Consider the following 16,748-nt stretch of genomic DNA (forward strand, 5'->3'; position numbering starts at 1 on the left):
TTGCCCACATATACGCTGGAATGCCTGGATCCGATCCGTTGGATTTATGATGGGCCGCCTCGGTTGTATTATGTTTGGGCCGGGCCTCGTGCGACAGTGAGAGGAGGGAGAATAAGGGTTAATAACACTAACACCCATTGAGGTTTATCAAGTTTTCACAAAACCCCATCACGTTTGAGACATTATACAAACATCCCCTCAGGTTTTAAATTTCCTTTCTTATAACCCCTTCAGTCAAAATTTTCCTTATAAATTTACTAATTTACCCTTATTAATTACTCAAAACTAATAGAAAAACTTTATAATTGTATAAAATAAATTATAAGTCATTGAGCACTTCAAAAAGGACAAGAAAAAGATCACGTTGGCAAAAACAAATTAAGAAAAGAAATTTATTTATTACTTTAAAATAATATTTTATTATAAAAAAAGTGTTCATCTTCTTCTTTCCCTCCCACCCCATCTCCTCCCTTCTCCATCACCACCACCCATTCAACTTTTGAACAAAACAAAAAAAGGATATCTCCATCTCCGACATTGTGTAAAATATTTATAATTTTACACAAACAAAATCGAGATTAGCAATAATAATTAAGAAAATATTAGTATCGTAAATATTATGTGGTTGACACACCAGCATCGACGACGTGAAAAAAAAACATTGTACAAGATCAATGAAGCAACTTAATTCATAAGAGCGAACAAATTGAACCGGCAGTATTTGCATGGACATGTAACCTCTTTTAAAATCACTCTAAACTTCTCATTTATTCCGAACAAAAAATTCTAATGAACCAAATCCAATCCCACAGTACGACACAACGGACGACGATGGATTCGATTGTTGTCTATTTCTTAATAAAATATTATTTTTAAAGCAATAATTAATTTTTTTCAAAGAAGAAGACCATATCTTTCTTCTTCCTTTGTTTAAAATTTTCGATACGCAACTTCTGGTCCATGGTTTTTTTTGCCATCCTAAGACCATCTCCAATGGTTGGGCTAAAAGTCAAATATTTTAGCCCGGAAAATTTAGCTTTTAGCCCAGAAACAGCTTTTCTGCTCCAACCGTTCTAACCTAAAATTTTAGCCCGGGATTATTAAAGAATGAACTTAGGCTATTTTTTTTTGTTAAATTAAATTTAAAAAAATAAATAAATAAATATGTAGACCATCGTAAATTAATTTTATGAACATTTTAATCTAAAAAAATTTAAATTCCGATAAATATTGGGTGGAATTCACCCCGATTTCTAGGCTAAATTTTGGGGGGAATTTGGCCTTGGTTTAACATTTAGCATTTAGCCCAAATTTTCCCCTTAGGTTGGAGTGGGTTTGGGGGGGAAATTTTGGAGGGTAATTTGGCTTTTAGCCCACCATTAGAGTTGGTCTAAAGAACAATTCAATTTGCCGGGTTTTTTTTTTTTTTTTTTTTTGCTCAATTTTGCCCTAATTTTTGGTCCATTGGGATTAGGCAATTCCAAAGTCATCTTTATGAACCCTAATAATGAAAAAAAATATTTTATTTATCGTCTCCAAAGTTAAGTTGAATGGCTGTTTGCTTTATGATCATCTATTTTTTAATAAACTATTATTTTCAAAGAATTAATTAAATTTTTTTCTTAGTTTGTTTTCGTCGAATGGTTTTCTACTTGTCTTTTTTTTAAGTGTTTAATGACTTATAATTTATTTTACTGAAAATATGACTTTAGCCCCTGAAACTCAAGTTTCTTTACATAAAACCCGACATAGTCTTTTTATCTGAATAAAACCCAATGACTAGGCTCCACATAAGTAAATTCATTAATTTTGTTTGCCTTTACACATTTTTCATTTTTTAGATACCTAAAATACCCCTAATTACTGTTTTGATGTAGACATTTAATTCTATGCATATTTGAAGGGAGAAATTAATAAAAAGAAATGTATTAATGAAGTCGCTATCATTTCAACTCTTGCATTGTTGTATGTCGTCTTCTTGACATTAATAAAGTCGCTATCATTTCAACTCAAAAAAAAAAAATTAAATTAATTATAGAATAAAAAATGTTATTTGATTCAAAATAAATTTATCTATATTTTATATGATAATATAGGTAAATTTTTCCACACATATATATTAGTAGTAAAATATGCCCAATATATATAATAATGCATGAAAATAATTCACCAACAAATAAAGGAAATTTGATTAAAAATTAATATATCTATTGCTTTTTGTTTATGAATTTCAATTCTTTTTTTATATTACAAACATAATGTACCTACAATATAATTTACCTATTGTTTAATCTTATAAGAAAATAATGTATCTACTATTTTATTTATTTATTTATTTTGTTTTTGTCGAATATGTACTGTTTTATTTTAATGGAGATAATTTGTCTTGGTTTAATTTTTACGAAATTATTTATGCACTGTTTAACTTTCCCAAAATAATGGAACTACTATTTTAATTTACCTACAAAATAAATACTATTTGATTCAAAATTAATTTACTTATATTTTAAATATAAATATAGATAAATTATTTTTAACAAGCAGATATGATAACAAACAAAAAATGCCTAATGTATGTAATAATCTAGGTAAAATAATTTACCTACAACATAAAAGAATATTAATTGGTTTTTTGTTGTTTTATAAAACAATATTATTATTTGATGCAAAATAACTGATTGTACAAAGGATTTTTCTTTCCAAACGAAAAATGTGCCCATAAATTGTTTATGAACATAGCTAAATATATATATATATATATATATATATATATATATATATATATATTCCTAATATTTATCATACAAGAAAGGTAAAATTTTCATATGGGGTTAATTGCTAATCATAATTAGGGTGGGTAATAATATTTATTGACATAACTAGAGTTTTGTGGCATAAGTTGTAAATATGTGATGATAATTGGTTACATATTTGTCTACATGGTACTCTATTTGAAATTTGGATTTTATTTGGAAGTTTAATATTATGTGGGTTTTTGCTTGGAAAATAAGAGTTTCAAGGGCCTTTTTCTAAAGAACCCTTTATTTTATAAAATTATAAATTTTCTTTATTAAATTAGTAAAGGGTAAATTAGTAAATCTATAAGAAATTTTTTGACTAAAAGGGTTATATGAAAGAGAATTAAAACTTGAGGGGATGTTTGCGTAATGTCTCAAATGTGAGGGGATTTTGTGAAAACTCGATAAACCTCAGAGAGTATTAGTGTAATTAACTGGGGAAAATAACTATAATCAGCATGTGACATGCATTTGTATCCCAAAAAAAGGCTGTACTACAATTGGAGGTGGAGGGAGAAGGCGGTGGTGGAATTTTGGATTGGGGTTTCCCCGCCGCATGCGGAGATCTTGGCGGCAAGGCATGCTGCGAAAATTTTGGTGCAGATCGTCAATGGAGGACAAGACGTCGTGTTCGAAGGTGATTCGAGCATAACTATAGCTGCTCTACAAAGGAAGGAAGATGGTTTGTCCACCTTTGGGAGATACTAGGAGCTTTCTCCCGGTAATTGCGCATATTGAAATGCGCCACATTCGACGCGAAGCCAATCAAGCAGCGCAACGGCTTGCTCGTGCACGAATTGGAAGACATTGCGAAGTGTTATGGTTTGAAGACCCTCCGGACTTGATCTAGGACATCCTAGTAGAAGACAGACCCAGTTAATTTTACTTTGATCATAATATTTGATGATAATTTACTATACATTGGTTGTGCCATATACTTTTTTTTTTCCTCCGACCGGATTAAAATTCCTAACAAGATTTTTATGGAGACCCATCTATGCATCTTATCCTTAATATTGTAGGTTGTTATTCCAACTTAATGAATATCGTGCTTTTGCTTAAAAAATATTATCTCATATTTTGAAAAATAGACATGTTGAGTTATCAGTGTTAAGTGATGACGTTATTAATGTTAAGTGATAAGGACAATATTGAGATACACAAACACAGTGAAATTCTATACTTGTCCACATGATGTCACCGACACTTAATGCTAGTGACTAAGCAAATGCATAATTCTCAAAATGTTGGGTATTTATTATTGTTTTTTTTTTTTTTTGGTCAACTAATAGATTTTTTAAATTAAATATTAGATTAGGGGGCCGACGGGGTTCAATCTCATGCCGTAAGGGTAACACTTTTCTCTACTATTGTAGTAGATAGCCACTTGCAATGTTAGGTATTTATTTGAAATGTTTTAAAAGTTTAGAACAATTTAAAATTATTCTTGTTTGGTAATTATTTGTACGTAACTAACACAAATTTGTAGACTGGGTTTAACCATGTTGTCTACAATAATGTATACTCTCTCATCTGAATCAAAAATTGAATCTGATCTCCCCTTAGTATATAATGGGCTTTTTTGTAGCTGCTTTTAAAATAACTGGAATCATTTTTAGAAAAAATATTTTTGGGTTTCAAAAGCATTTAAAGTGCTTCCTACAAAAAGCATTTAAAGTGCTTCCTACAAGAAGCACAAACTTGTGCTTTTTGCATGAAGCAATGAAATGTTTTTCTAGAATTCATTTGTCATTTTACTATAGATTGGTTCCAAAAACATTTTTACCAAAAACGTTGTTAACCATTTCAAACAAGTCCAATATCACCGGTTTTGAAAAACAAAATTAAAATTAAAAAAAATTAACACAAACCCCCCAAATATGGTCTATTAGAGAAGGAATCCAACTATCGACTGCCGCATCATGTATTCTACAAAATATGTTCTAAAAATATGATAACTTTAGCATTCTCTTTTGGTAAATAGATTATGAAACGAGTGTTGAAGTTTATTAAGTCAATGATCAATAAATCATTAGGGTTTGGCCTAAGAATTTTACAATTGAACAATAATTATTTAGGGAAATAAATTATGCTTGATTTATGTGATTCGCAATGAATGGTCCCTTTCGTAATCAATACAAGAAATTAACCCCAAAATAAAATAAAAAAATTCAATGTAGGAATAGAAGCCACGAGGTAAGACAATTATAATTATAATCATAATTGAGAGATATTGAATATATAATTGAGAGAATATTTTGGAGCAATATTGACATATTATATATATATATATATATATAATATTGAGAGAATATAATAATAATTATACACTCATCATCATCGAAAATATCCAAAATAGGAGAATAAGATATAAACTTGGTTTCCTTGATGAAGTTGCATGTACTACTAACATGAAATAATTCCTAAAAAATGCGAATATAAAATTAGCATGAGATAGTAAAATAAGAATGTATACGTAATTTTTCTGGTGTGTTAAATATTCTATACTTGAATATGCATCATGGAGAAGAGATGACAAAATTAATAAACATATATAGCGTTGAAATGTCGGTTGCAGCCGGATTGAATAAAATTAGGCGGAAAGTTAAGAAAACTCTTAATTTTGAAAAGTCTTCTCTCCGATTGAATATTGATAATAATTCCCAACATCATCTTCATCTCTCTTGTGAGTCATGTTAGACTAGTACCCATCACCAGAACAACACAAGTTTAGATGTTCTGTCTGTGTCGGCATCTTTTGACTTGGCAACCAACAAGCAAAAATTAAATCAATTCCCCCAATTAGGTTTAACAAGTTCATTTTGAAATTGTTTAATGGCTTTGATTGATTAATTTTGTGAAAGAATATTATCATTAATTTTTTTGAAAACGGTACGATATTCTTTGATAAGGTAATAGAATACGTACAATCATTGAGGATATGATGCATATAATGGATATCGATAAAAATCTTATTAGAGATTTCAATCCAATCTAAAGAAAAAAGAGCATCCAGCATCATAAAAGGAATTAATTATACATGATTTAGTGGCTAAATTTTGAAAGAGAGAGGTCGCACCATTCCTAGCCTAGCCTGCCGACTGGCCTCACTATCAGTTCGCTACGTGCAATGATTTAGTGGTTAAAATTAAAATTATATATACATATTCGATAATAATTACAAAAGTAAATTACATTTTACTACATCATGTTTGAAGTCTATTGCAACTTTATAGAATATCTTCAAAAAATTTCACTTTCATACCTCACGTACTATTTTATTTCAATATAATACATTCGTTTCCATATATTAGTCCGTTAAAAACTGAAGTGGTTGCCAAATTTATGCCACGTGATAAATATTTTTTTTTTATACATTTAAAATATTATAATAATTTACCTTATTAAAAAAAAATTAAAATAACCCAAACCCGCACTAGATGCAGATCCCCTTCCTTCCCCCTCACCTTTCTGCAACCTTCGCCCTCTCTCCCCCTCTCTTCCTTCACGCCATTGTTACGCTCACTCTTCAATGAGGACTAATTCGCCTTCTTCTCCTCGATTCTCACCCCTTAGCACCACCGCCGTTGCCCATTGGAGCCCTCTTTGTCCTTAGATTCCACGGCCTCCTCTCTGGTAGCTCTGGCGTGAGCGATGGCGCAACTAGCTGCATATCCGTTTGATGGCGGAGCTCATCGAGATCGGAGGGAACAGAGGGAAAGGGGGAATTGTACAAGATGTTAGGTGGAAGGGTATGTTGAAGACTATAATTGAAGATTTGCAATTACAGATCTACCTTTTGCTTTTTACATATTTTTCTTTCATTTTCAAAATTTTAATTTGGTTTATTGATTATTTCCAGTATTGAAAACTGGAAACGAAAAAGCTCTGCAGTGGTGATGGGGAAGGGGTGGCTGGGTAAGAAGATATGGGGTTTTTTATTTTTATTTTTTTTATTTATTACTTGTCTTTAGTTAATTGTGGTGGGTTTTTTTGGGGATGGGAGGGGAGGTTTTTTGGGGTTTTGGGTGGGGTGGGATGGATGGTTTGGGTTGTAGGGAAGGGGTTGGGGAAGGAAGATGGTTTTTTTTTTTTTTTAATAGGTTAAATGCATAAAAAGTTATATTTTTGTCATGTGGCACAAATTTGGCAACCACGTCAACAGAAATGTTGATCTTATATTTGTCATGTCATCACTTAACGGTTTACATAACGGATTTTCTAACGGATGTATGAAATTGAAATAAAATGATAAGTAAATGTATGAAATTGAAATGTTTTAAAGATGTAAAAAATTGAAATTGATCACAAACATGAAGGGGTAAAATATAATTCATCTTAATTAGAATTATATGTAAATTTGTTCCAAGGGTGAACATTAAATTATTAAATATATGTAGAATGGTCTGCATGGATTATGTGTGTGTGTGTGTCTATATATATATATATATATATAGATGGACTAACCCTAGTTTTTTTTTTTTTTTTGGAAACTAGGAATACCATTCCAAGGCTAAGAAGCCAAATAGGTACAGGTAAGCCTACCAAGAGGCAAACACCAAGAGAGACATACTAAGATAGAAGTAGTGCAAAGGGATACAACCAGAAGACACTTCAACCAAGTGAAAGCGTCACCCCAAACACTACCAAAGCAAAATTAATGAGGACACATAAGACCATCATTATTCAACATATGAACCAGCGAAGATGGGGCCTATCGACCTAAACAAATTCACTCATTCCCGGAAAAACCAACTAACGCAATAACATGTGCCGCCATATTGGCTGATCTCGGCACCTAAAACCAGCGACAATTCTGGAAAGCCCCACCCATCTGTTTAACCCTTGCCAAGATAGGATAAGCCTCCCAACTGCCATTGTCAAGAGAATGACATAAACAAGAAACAACTTCTAGAAAGTCCGACTCGAGAATAACAAAACCAATACCTACAGAAGCACCCAACTCACAGCCACGAAGCAGCGCCACAACTTTCGCCGCTGTAGCATTAGGAACCCTTAGAGAGTACCTTGCTGCTGCCAAAAACCTACCGCCCGCTACCCTTATAACCACCCCAACGAAACCCAACTTAGACAACTTAGACCAGCTAGCATCCACATTGATTTTTGAATAAGGAGAGATAAGATAACACCATCTTGAAACCTGCCCTCCCACGCATTCACCACTGCCCTTCTGATCCCCGAGTCCTTCACCGTATCCAAGAAGAAATCCATTGCATTGGTTAAAGTCATAAGCACCCTGGTAGTGGTAAGATTAATTGGTACTTGATTAAACACAAAATCACAGTGGGCTTTCCAAATAAACCAACAAGTGAACGCAACATAGGATTGAACCCACTTTCTATTAGCTGCGGACCTAAGATTAGAAAACAAAAATGCTTGCAACCACATCACCCAAGATTGAATACTTGCACGATCCACTTTATAGTTTAGAGCACCTCCAAACCAAATAGGTTCCACCCAAGGACAAAAAAGGAAGAGATGCTCAATTGACTCATCTTGGCAACGACAAATAAGACATAATTTGGAAGGGGATGACCGTCATTTAAAGAAAGCAGCTCTAGTTGACAGGCTATTATGCATCGAGATCCAAAGGAAATGCCAGATCTTTGGAGGCACCTCCAGCTGCCAGAAACATCTCCAACATTCATTTGGGACCAAACAAGCAGTATACTCAGGTCATCGATTGGAGTGTCTCTAATCGCCTCTTGATCTACCGTAGAGAGGAAAGGCTGCAAAAAGCTTAAATCCCACTGCCTTGAAACTGGGCATATAAGAGAGTTAACACGTAAGTTTTTAGTGACTGCAACCTCTCCAAGTGGCATAGGGTACCCCGAAGGTAACGATGGCAGCCACCGATCCACCCACACTCGCACATCCTCGCCCCTCATAATTTGCCAATGGGAACCATTTCAAAACAACTCCTTACCTGTGAGAAGACTTGTCCAAGCCCAGGAAGCTTAGCCCCATTTTTTGGCCTCTAAAATGGAACAATGTGGGAAATAACGAGCCTTGATTACTTACGCTCAAAGCGAATTTGGCTCATAAATCAAACGCCAACATTGTTCGGCAAGTAAAGCATCATTAAACTCTTGAAAGTTCCTGAAGCCCAATCCACCCAAATCTTTAGGAAGGCCTAATACCTCATTTGACACCCAATGGATCTTCCGCACCTCCCCCTTACTCCCCCACCAAAAGCCCGCAACCAAGGCATCTAACTCCTGACAAATAATAGCGGGGAATTTAAGAATACTCATAGGGTAGGCGGGAATAGCCTGTACTTTGCTTCCGACCTTGTAGCTTCCCCAATATCCTCTCCTTCACATGGGCAAGGCCACGTTTCTTCGAACATCACCATATAGCAAGAACACCCAAGTAAGTGCCCAGATTATCCACCAGAGGAATACCAAGAATGTTACCCAGCTCAACCAAAACCTCATTTGGAATATTTGCCCCGAAGAAGACACTTGATTTCTGGTGCCAAAAACTTTCCTCTTAAGCCTTTAAGTCATCAATTAGTTGAGACTTCTCCTTTATTTTTGTTATATTAGGTCCCCAATCCTTTTGGAGCTCATCCAACTGAGCAAGTAGGTCCCGAATTTGCATTCCCCGCCTTTTAAACTTGTTACCACTCCAACGTATGAGACTGGAACGGCAATCATTTATCTTTTTCACCCATTGGGACGAAACATCGCTAATCTACCGCCTAGCCCAACACTTCCGCACCAACTCTTGACACTCCACCTCCTTCACCCAAATAGCCTCAAACCTAAAGATCTTCCTACCTTTCGATCCTATTGAATCAGATTGGAAGATGAGAGGACATTGGTCAGACCCCAAAACCGTCCCATGCGTAACAATTGAGTTAGTACTTACCTTACTCTTCCTTATTTATTTCTCTCTTTTTTGTCACCATTTTTCATTAATTCATTTCCTCATACACTCATCATACATCTCAAGCATAAACAATAAAACCAAACTGGCTTTTTAGCCAAAATGATCAATGAGATTGACATAACTTGTCATTTTGGTTTATGAGATTTGAAATTGATAGAAGGAATCCTTGAGTTTGTCATCAATTTGATCATTCCGTGAAAAATCTATGTTAAATAAAGACCAAAATGATAAAAATACCCTCAATTTAATAAACAATGGGCCAAAATAATTTGACAATTGAGGGTGTTTTTTTCTTCTTATTTAAGGGAAATTTTGACCAAAATGATTGATGGTGGACAAACTCAAGAACCAGTTTTATCGATTTTAAATCACATGAACCAAAATGAAGAGTTAGACCAATCTCAATTACCATTTTGACAAAAAGCCAACCAAACCTTAAAAACAAATTGCCACCATCAAAATGGGACTTTCGTAATGCTTATTTATTTATTTAACAAATTATATTATCTAAACTAAAAGTGGAGTAGTGGACTACTTCAACTTCGAACCATCAACTTGAAATGTCAAAAAAATAGAGTTTATATATATATATACACCCGAAAGTCCAATGCCCCTGTTGTGCGTAATGACAAGTCCATAGCTTTCGTGCTTTTCGCAGCCAGCTGACACATGATTCTTGAATCTTGATTTTAGAAAAAAATCTCTCTAAGATGTATACATATAAGCTAAATACAATACTTTATATACATATACAGCTAAGGGACTAAATCTAACGCAGTTTGCCATATGTATTACAACCCAGTTACCCAAGAGAAGAAAATCTGGATTTATAATGAGAAACTCTGTGAATCTTGATATTACTGGGAAGAGGATTAATGCACGGACGATACTGGTGTTTATGGCGGCAGCAGCTGTCGCCGGTTGCTTTATTGTCTACAATTTTGTGTATCCTTCTGGATTTCGTTATGATGGCTTGGCAACACCCCTCCCCTCCTGCAGAATCACAACTCCTCCGCTTCAGCAGGCGAATACCACAACCCCTCCGCTTCAGCAGGCGAATACCACAACCCCTCCACTTCAGCAGGCCAGTACAGTACGTAGTCCTCTTAATTCATTACTTATCTCTCCCTAATTAATCCTTTTTACTTTCTACCCCACAAATCAATATATTTAGGGGTTCTTTAGAGATATGCCATTGGAATTTTTGTTTCCTAGACAAAATTTATCTTTATTTAAACATTCAATTAAAACCCAAAATTCAAATCCATTGATATGTAGACAAAGAAATAACATATACTATTTACAACCTATGCCCCAAAACACCCTGATTATGTCAATGGATTTTACTAATACCTTCAATAATGATGAAATGTTAAATTTGATCTAAGTTTTTTTCCTTTTTTTTTTTCCAAGCATCTAAAATTCAACTCGTAGGTGCACTATACTTGATTTACATATGTTTTAGTCAATAATTGCTCAAAATTTCAATTTCTATAAGCTACAATTGAAACAATATACATATATATTCTCTTTTTCATTAAATATATAAAATATTTCCTTATAAAAAATATAAATATATTTCAGAGTCAGTACTTTAATATTTGTAAAAATAATTTGCATATATTTTTTTCATTTAACCAAATGAAATATGACATCCTTTATCTTAGCAAATGACATCTTTATCTTCATGTATGTGCTTTAATTTCATAAAATAATTTACCCGTACCTACATGTGAAATATTGGTAATTAAATTGAACCAAATGACATCTTTTATGTTGTAGTAAATTATTTTGCACATATTATTACATGCTTTAGGCACATTTTATTTTTATTATATATGTGTGGTAAAATAATTTACCTATATTTATATATATAATACAGGTAAATTTATTTTGAGAAGATAACATTCTTATATTTTATTGGCAACTAAGAGGCACATTTTGTTTTTATATAATGCTCACATATTTTGAAAAGGGAAAAATTAAACGAAAAAATTCCTAATTTTATGCAAATTCGAAAAGCAACTAATAATTTTTTTAACCAACGATATTGTCTACACTAAAGTAGGAGGATGTGGGTGTAACCTCACAATGATCTAGCAATAATGGGGTTTAAATTCGCCTTTGGCGAGAATCGAACTTAAGACATCTCACTTATAAGTGAAGAGGAACGTCACTAGACCGTAGTACTAAGTGACAAAATAACTAAGAACTTAAAAAAGGATAAAAATGAAACGAATTCAAACCCTAATATCATATCATTGTGTTATTAATATGCATTAAAACCATGACATTAAATTTTGTTTTTAATCTGACATAAGTTATTAGGGGTATTTTAGGTATTAAAAAATATGAAATTCTGTGAAGTCAAATTTAATTAAGAAAATTGTTGAGTTGGATCCTAATCATTGGATTTTTGTTAAGAAAATATAATACGGTGAATTTTAGTTTAAAAAAAAAAAAAATTCTATGAATAAAGTCATATTTTCATTAATTAATTATGTTAGCATGTAAGTATGTTTGTACATATATATAACATGCATGAATGGTTATGGGTGCATGCAGGGCAACCAACAGGAGGATATGGATCCATTGGATAAAGTTCTGAAAAATGCATGCATGAAGAACAAAACGGTTATAATAACTACGTTAAATGATGCATGGGCAGAGCCCAATTCAATATTTGATCTCTTTCTTGAGAGCTTTAACATCGGAAGCAACACGAAATGGCTGCTCAAGCATTTGCTAGTCATCTGCGTGGACCAAAAAGCATATGCTCGTTGCTTAGCATTACACCCTCATTGTTACTTACTTTACACTCAAGGCGCTAACTTTACCGGCGAGGTATTTTATCTGACTCCCAATTACCTACAGATGATGTGGAGAAGAACCCAGATTTTGTCTTCCATTCTCGACAAAGGCTACAACTTTGTCTTTACGGTATTTTCCTTAGTCCTTCATTTCTTCCAATTTTTGCTTACTTTTCCATGAATGAACTATTTAGTGAAATTAATGGACAGGATACCGATATAATGTGGCTTCGAGATCCATTTCCACAATTCTATCCAGATGCAGATTTTCAAATTGCAACCGATCAATTCCTAGCTGATTCTTATAGTTTTGACAATCCTCCTAATTGTGGATTTGTCAATGTAAAATCCAATGATCGAACTATTGGGTTTTACAAATTTTGGTACCTCTCCAAATACACATATCCAGATACGAATGAACAAGAAGTGCTTAATAGGATTAAATTTGATCCCTTCATTGCCAAGATTGGATTGAAAGTGAGATTCTTGGATACAAAATACTTTGGTGGCTTCTGTGAGCCAAGTAAGGATTTTAAACAAGTTTGCACAATGCATGCTAATTGTTGTGTTGGTCTTGAAAACAAAGTGAACGATCTCAAAGCTTTGCTTCAAGTTTGGAAAAATTACATGTCATCGCCTCGTAACGCCACAGGCACATCACAAGCTTTATGGACCGTCCCACAAAAATGCAGGTAATTTTAGCCGTCGGTTATGAATCTTCTTCCGTTAAGCCCATTTCTTATGGCAACAATTTTTATACAGGTGTGCTATCCACATAATCTTTTTTCCTTCTCACACATCCTTGTTAATTTTTGTCATTTGATCTTCTTTAATTTAGTCGATCCGATGACCGCAAATTAAGAGGAAGTTTATGAAGTAAAAAAGTATGTGTAGATAGCACACCCCTTTAAATATACCTTTTGCAACCAAAGAAAAAAGGTTGTTGCGTTGATGATCAAATATCTTTGAAACTTAAATTTGAGAACCATCCCATGCATGCATGAATCTGACGTGTATAGTCCTATTTTATCACGTATGTTGTTACTTCAGGTAGAAGAAAAGGAGGGTTAAATTCAACGATGGAAATTGCTCCTGCGGATCAAATATATGTCATCTTGCTCATGATTATTATTACAGAACTTATTTTGCAGCAGTTTTTCTTTTTGCAATGTTTATGTGAAGTGAATTAGTGAAAAGAATATACCCTCCATTTATGAATTAACAATTTCAAATGTACAAACCAGAAGGGATAGATAAATGCCTATATGTACGTACAAATTCGATTTTATTTACTCACTTATATTGTCTGCTATCATGTGCATAAGCGTAGTTTAGATTATCAAAATGAAATAGATAAGTAACACCGTTGAGGTACTGACTTTCAAACATTTTTTTCCTCACACTTTAGTAAGAGCAATGTTTAAACAAGATGTTTCAATTCCGCGTTTCTGCTACGTTTGCAGCTGCTTGTTGTTTCCTATAGCAGAAGAGTTAGGCCGATGTATTTTCTGGAGACTTAAGGCTGCAAGCTAACATGATCATAGACACCAAACTTGCCTTTCTCCTTTGTTAGAAAAGAATAGGGAAATTTGTCTAAATTCGCCATGCACTGCATCCATCCAACAGGAAGACAAGCATGATGCCCACCAGATGTGCTCTGGTTTAGTTTAGATAAATGATGAACCGCCCTGAGGATTTACGAGTCTGATCAAGCCGTCAACTGGCTCTGCGGAATCGAATCTTGATACGTGTGCCACTTCTTGTATCTCTGGAACCTTGGAAGAACAGCTCTAAGTCGAGGAGCAGTCGTGCAGTTGGAACAGCAACGTCCTCTTAAATCCTTCACACGGTTCAAACAGCATCTGAAATAGAAATCCTTACGTAATGCAGACGGTAAAATGGCATTTAAGCAGTGACGCTTCAACTTGTAGGATGGAGGGGTGGATGGAGAGAGAATAGCTAACAAAAGGAACTTACAGATACAGCAGATTGCAGTGCAATCATTGCACTCGAGATTTGCACAGTTTCTATGCCTTAACTCACTGACTTGTGAACCACATGTATAGCACCTAGCGAATGTATTATTCTCTGGTCTTCATGTATGCTTGCTTTAGTCGTGGCTTCATGCTTGTAGGCAGGCGGTGGGAGAGAGAGACGAGAGTCAAAGACCAACAAATTACCAATCCACTGGACAGGACCTTTATTCTCCAGATAATGATAAACACCTTGCTTTAATGTGTATAAATGTTGAAAGCCCTTTTGTCTGGCATATGAAATTAAATTACAACTAAATGTCCAAAATAAGAAAAGCGAGAGAAGAAGATAAAGAATTGATTCCAACATCACACCCACGATCCGTTCCATCACAAATTTTCCCATTAATCATGCAGTACAATCATCAATATACATTGCAAAGGCTGGCGGGTTACCTTAGGATTGTGGAATATACATCGCAATGGATACCTCCAGTGCAATACATCAATATATCTGTTTTTTCTTTATCAACATTTCCTAATGGATCTGCAGCAATGACCTGAATAAGCACTAACAGAGACAGAAAGTAGTATGTTCACATTCGTCACCAGAAAATGAAGTTTCTACTGCCTTCAGAACATATTAATGCCTAAATTTTCGTATATAAAACAGTAGACTGCGACCTTCACTATATAATACCGCAAAAGTGTTGCTTGACTACAAACTATGGAACCTCCTAACTGCTGACGTGCCTGATCTTAATCTCCATACCAAGGCATAAACCTTCACATCAGAACTTCATTTCAAACCATTACACATCAATATCAATACGTCTGTGGGACTTCTGCACAGCTTTTTTGTTTTACCGAAACAACACTACTTCAACCATCACACTTTGGCTACAAACAGAATGTCTCCAGATGTAACATATCGTTGAACTAAAAGTCACGTACCTCTGGTTGCGAAAACCCAAACGAAGTGCTCCTAAAGCAGTCCATATCAGGTCGCCGAGCCCCTTCAAAATGACCAATATCCCACTCATAACCTGATTACAAGCAATGACAAAATCTTCAAACTTCTGTGGCTGAAATTATGAACACAATTATTATATGGCTGATGTAGAAGCTACACAAATAACAAGACTTGCATGCGCAATTATACATTAGAAACATGACCAAGGCAACATATCAAACAACACAAGAAGAAACGACAGTGCTAAACAAATCTAGCCATCAAGGACTGTTCAAATGTACAGTTATGAACAAGTCTACATTGAACACTCAAAATTTTGAAGGGAATTGCCGGATTAACGATAAGAGGAAAATCATTTAAAAATAAAAGGCTCAGAAGTAACATACCATTTCTCACTTCCAATAAATTATGGTTTCTTTTAAGATTGTCATTTGACGCATCACTAGTTGTATTCACTGCTTCCAATCTCTTTCTTCATTCAGATGGAGATAGAGGTGTTGCTCGCATTGAAGGGTCCAGCAAAGGAAGATGTGAAACACCTCCTTCTAACTGGAAGCGGGGGAGATATATGTTATGGCATCAGCGACAAGATGTAGAAGAAAAAGAAGAAGTTCTATTGGGGGCTTGCCTGAACCAGTGAGGGCTTATACCGCAATGGCCACTTGTTGCTGCAGAAACCTGCACTAGGATGCCGGAAAATCTCTCGTTTCCTCTTAACCATTCAAAATATGCAAGTGCAGCTCTCGACAGCCCACTGTACTGCACACATGCACAACACAGGATATTAAACACTTCTCATTTGTTTGTCTTGCAGTAATATGTATGGTTCATGAAATCAGTTCACTTGTACATACAAACCGGCTGTGGAACGAACATCCTCCACGGAGAATTTCTGCTCATTAACATTAGTACATTACAAATACAAAGCAATATGCTAAGATAGATTATAACATTGTATAAGCATTTCATTCATTCATTCCACTGATTTCATAAGCAAACATTACAAAAAGAAAGCAATAAATACCTGTGCATTATAAGCAATAAATACCTGTGCATTATCCCTTGTTCATTCAGATATATCCGCCCACGTATGTTGAGACCCTCTACGAAAGAGAGATGCTTGGCCACCTCCGCCTCCGCGTCTTTGATCATTACGAAATAGTAGAAATTCACCACCACCCATTCGTTATCCTCTCCCCTGCTTTCGTAGCTGCACTTGCATTGCAAGCCAATGCCCGCACGACGTCCGCCTATCCGTTTGGTTCTTTCTGGTAACCAA

At 34.6% G+C, this 16,748-nt stretch overlaps 1 protein-coding gene across 1 annotated transcript; it reads left to right on the plus strand.

Annotated features, from left to right (window-relative positions):
- The first annotated feature begins 10,306 nt into the window (after positions 1-10,306).
- Positions 10,307-13,833, plus strand: LOC137711225 (uncharacterized protein At4g15970-like). Its single transcript, XM_068450451.1, has 4 exons — positions 10,307-10,806; positions 12,279-12,653; positions 12,734-13,215; positions 13,574-13,833. Exons 1-4 carry the CDS (start codon positions 10,546-10,548, stop codon positions 13,575-13,577), a joined length of 1,122 nt encoding a protein of 373 aa, XP_068306552.1. The 5' UTR covers positions 10,307-10,545; the 3' UTR covers positions 13,578-13,833.
- The last annotated feature ends 2,915 nt before the right edge of the window (positions 13,834-16,748 follow it).

Source organism: Pyrus communis, chromosome 12, assembly GCF_963583255.1.
Source record: "Pyrus communis chromosome 12, drPyrComm1.1, whole genome shotgun sequence".
NCBI lineage: Eukaryota > Viridiplantae > Streptophyta > Magnoliopsida > Rosales > Rosaceae > Pyrus > Pyrus communis.

Excerpts from the sequence above, each read along its gene's own strand:
- LOC137711225 (XM_068450451.1), top strand. The coding sequence starts at position 10,546 with ATGAGAAACTCTGTGAATCTTGATATTACTGGGAAGAGGATTAATGCA. Across the intron at positions 10,807-12,278 it reads CACTTCAGCAGGCCAGTACA|GGCAACCAACAGGAGGATAT; the intron begins GTACGTAGTCCT and ends GGGTGCATGCAG. Across the intron at positions 12,654-12,733 it reads GCTACAACTTTGTCTTTACG|GATACCGATATAATGTGGCT; the intron begins GTATTTTCCTTA and ends ATTAATGGACAG.